The sequence below is a fragment of the Epinephelus moara genome, chromosome 19 (assembly GCF_006386435.1).
Source record: "Epinephelus moara isolate mb chromosome 19, YSFRI_EMoa_1.0, whole genome shotgun sequence".
NCBI classification, from domain to species: Eukaryota; Metazoa; Chordata; class Actinopteri; order Perciformes; family Serranidae; genus Epinephelus; species Epinephelus moara.
In genome coordinates this window covers 2,247,144-2,251,337 of record NC_065524.1, presented here as the reverse complement: position 1 = coordinate 2,251,337, position 4,194 = coordinate 2,247,144, and the positions used below count along the sequence as shown (strand labels likewise).

Genomic DNA, 4,194 nt, shown 5'->3' with positions numbered 1-4,194 from the left:
GCAAGTGCGCACACATGAGCACGGTGTACACAGGACTCTATAACTTCACCTGAGCCTCCCTTTTCATTTTTGGGTGCACTATCCCTTTAATACAGCAGAGGGGCAGAAATGGCAACACATTTGCACCACCTGTCCCAACCACCAGAGAGTGCCAGATTAACATACTGTAAATAAAGGAATGGGAGTCCTGTGAATGTGTTTGGCCAAAGAACATGACTGACAAGGACAGCTGTCATTTCAGCTGCTCTTGTTGGAATTAGTCCAAAGGAAAACACTGGTTCATAAAACACACTTTGTGGAATGTGTGGGGAGAAACTGACTTGTGTACTCCAGAAACTAGGTCATATTGACACGTCATCTGAGGTAAGAAAAAACAAAACAAAGGAGAAAATAAACAGCAAAATGTGTATCAGTTGATAATTAACTCTTAGTTAGGTAAACACAATATGTATCTATAAAAACAAAAAAGTAGGAAGAAAGCAAGTAGAGAGAAATAAAGAAAAAGAAAGAAAGAAAGAAAGAAAGAAAGAAAGAAAGAAAAAGGAAGAACAATTGTAAAGTGTAAATAATGGCCAAAGCTATTTTTTTTGTATGTTTGTTTAATGTCAGCTGACATCTCAGTGCAAGTCAGAATGAATTAATGTCAAGGACAGAGGCCATTTGTCATGTGAGAAGTAAAGTTTTAACACAAACTTTAAAATAAAACCATTTTTAACAGATGACCTACAGTACCACACGTCATTCCTGTCTGTGCTCATTGGCATGTTGTGTTTTTCTCAAGATCATAATGGAACTGAATGATCTGGAAAAGCTAGACAATAATACATAGAGGAAAGGGGAAGTAAATAAGGTGCATTCATCTCAGAATAAGAGCATCATCATAACATATTTCAGCACAACAAATAATTAGAGATGAGATGAGACTCTCATCTGTTACTCTTAGTGTGTGGTGTTTCACACTTCTTGTTCAATCTAATTATCATCTCATATGAACATAAAAGTTTGAATTACATAAATAAATAACTTCCCATGATAACATTGGAAATAAATACGCAAACTGGATAGAGACCACAACCTAAAATGACCATAAGAGCAGAGAACAGGGGGGAGGGGTCCTCCCTTTCAGCTCTTCCTTTACTGTGAGTTCATGAGTTATTGTGTTTTTACTAATGTGGCCTCTAATTATTGTAAACACATTACAGTGCAAAGTGACTCAGTGTATCAGAGTTTGCATACATATGATTATAAATTATTATATAATTTTATCAAATGAAAAACCAAGGAATTCTTTACATCATGGCCTCTAGGTTCATGGCAGTGTTGGATGGTGTGAAGTCTGATGAGACTGAAAAGGTGGGGCTGATCCAAATTAATAAATTTTGTGGGTTGTCCCTCCATCAGCTATCTCAGACAGTGAGATCATACCCTATCACAGTTTTACATCACTTTGACATCTGTATAATTTCAGTTCAACACAACAGCTGAAAACACACAGTTCATTGTTGGAAAATAAAACGACGGGTCATACAACCTCAAATTTGTATTTTGTTCCTTAGGTAGCTTATGTAACCAAATCCATTTCCATGTGCAAACAAATAAACAATAAGCGCAGACTGTAAATATATTGGACATAGCTTCTGAGACATCACCAATTTGTTGACTGGTTTGTCAGTTTGGCATTACAGCCCTCACCACCTTGACATTTTGGAGCCTGAAAAGACCATATTTAAGCAAGAGGCTGGCGATATGGAGGAGTCATGGGCAGATCTGACTTAGAATTCAAGGACACTATCGGCAGACAGCAGCCACCCTTAATAGAGTGTGCCAGTAAACCTGGAACTCCGTTAGCGCTTTTAGCACTTCTCTTGTCTAAAAGTCAATACGTTTTTTGAATGGGATTTTGGTAAAATGCCTCAAATAAGGTCTGTGGTTAACAAAAGCTTAAGCGAGTTTCAGGTTTTGTTCTACGACATAAAACACATCAGTAAATACCCTACTTGTGAATTTTGAAGCTTTTACGTATCGTAAGAAAGGCGGTTGCTAACAAGTTGCTCAATACGACTACAAACCCTGTCGGGAACATTAAACGTCATCACCCCCGAACAGGCGAGAGTGCTGGCAGTCCGCCATTACAGCTTCTTATTTAGCTTAAACACTCCGATTTCCCCATTATACAATGTTTTTAAAATAAAGCAGCCAAAATCAGTTGAAAGCTTAGTGGCGGTGACGTCAAGAGTCATGCGACCGTGGAGTAGTCATGTAGTCCGTTAAAGCCTAACGTTAGCTTTTTACTTCTGGCGATCGCATTTAAGCTTCAAATGCGGTATGAAAGGTGTTCATATGTGAATCTTGCTGAACAAAACCTGTAAGTATCATAAACTTGTGTTAGCCACAGAGCTAATTTTCTGACATAATCCAAAACGCAATGCAAAAATCACATTCACTTTCTCTCCCGGGAACCAGCGCGATGCTAAACTTCCGGGTTTTGACGTCAGCCCTGGCACATTATTATGCATAACTTTAGGCATTAAAATGTAAACGGATGAGTTAATTAAAAATTTACCCCTGTACAGGGTGTTTAAGAGGGGAAATTAACCATAGAGAACAAAACTGTTTTTTTTTTGTATGTTTGTTTTGTTTTTGTTTGTTTTGTGACAGGCTGTAAACATGTTTATTTCTGCCGTAAAGTTACTGACTCAAAATTTTATTTTTGTGATTGAATGAGTTGCTGTAAGATTATTCTTGATGCTTATTTTAATTCGCTGTTGTCTCTACTGTCCATCCTGTACGTATCCCACTGCAATTTAATTTGACTTATCATACAGCAACACATTCTGCTGTATGGTGAGTTTACAACATTTTTCTCATATGATATCAATATAGTATAAAGATGTCTGCCTGTGTGTCCTGCCCAAAGGCTCTAAAACAGAGATGTGTCTGCCAGTAACCTGTCACACATGGTGGTGCACTGGTTAAAGCTCAGGTTATATTCATAAGATACCAACAACAGGACATCACCACACTGACAGTGAACCACTGACAAAGGGACATTGTGTCAATGACTACGTTTACATATGCAAAATATTCCAGCTTTTACCCAAATTCCGATGACAACATTCCTACTAAGCTGTTTACATGGCTAATAAAAATTAATATTCTACCAATATTCCTGTTTACATGCAGTTTACATGTTACACCCGTATCAAATTCGAAATATTGTCGTATTCAGAATAATAGTGGAATATTAGTGTGCATGTAAACGTAACCATTGCCACACTGGCAGCTGATTACACCTGTTTACTACTGTGAAACTAGAGGCCAATAAGTGCACTCATACATTTAAATAGTCTCAAAAATAGATGCTTTTCTCAAAAATAATACCTAAGAAACATTCAGCAGTACAACTGTACTTATTCACATCATTCCTCAGTGAGGCTTTTAACATTATAAACACCAATATATTTTGGGGAAATACCAAAAGGGATGAGAACTCTTTCATACAGTAAAAAGAAAATAGTAGACCACATAGTAGTCACACTATTACAGACACCAATTGCTGCAGTCATCGGACACACAAATGATTAAGGGTTTTTAAACGTAAAATGTTACACTGAGATTTTATAACATCACTCTTCATGCTTTTCTGATGGTCATACTGCAGGGAGAACGCATTTTAACTTCTGTGTGGCTGAAGCGGTTGCAGTGATTCACCTCTGCATGTTTTGATGAAGTGGAATGTTTCTTCTTCCTGCCGCCGCCACCGTCCAACAATACACATCATGTTAGGTGGGTGAGAAATTTAGCCTCCTGTCCCTCAGACTGAGCCTCTGGGCTTCACTGGACGGGACACTGTTCCTCCACAGCCTGAAAAACCAAGCAGTGTAACATTTAATATCCTCAGTGTTTAAGTATATAATACATAAAGCTGATTTTAAACATGTAATGGGCAGTAACAAGACATCATAAGCTGTAGTGAAAACAAGCAAAGAGCAGAATGTGCTCTCGGCATATAGTGAAGGTTACAAACAATGGCCGCGTTTCCCAGATCGCTCTTAGCGCTAAGAGTTTCTTAAGAACACTCTTAAGCCTCCCGTGAAAGAAAAACGCGTTTCCCAGATCGCTCTTAGCTTAAGAAGATCTTTCACTAAGAAGTAGTTATAAGATCGAGCTGACCCACTCTTAACAGTCTTCTTA

General features: G+C 38.0%; 1 protein-coding gene across 1 annotated transcript in view; it reads right to left on the bottom strand.

The window, feature by feature from the left end:
* Window positions 1–599: 599 nt before the first annotated feature.
* Window positions 600–4,194, bottom strand: part of nlrc5 (NLR family, CARD domain containing 5) — a 59,542-nt gene continuing 55,947 nt past the window's right edge. The window contains exon 54 of the mRNA XM_050071491.1: window positions 600–3,864. Coding sequence (XP_049927448.1) covers window positions 3,783–3,864 — 82 coding nt within the window. The 3' untranslated portion in view covers window positions 600–3,782. The remainder of the gene's footprint in view (window positions 3,865–4,194) is intronic.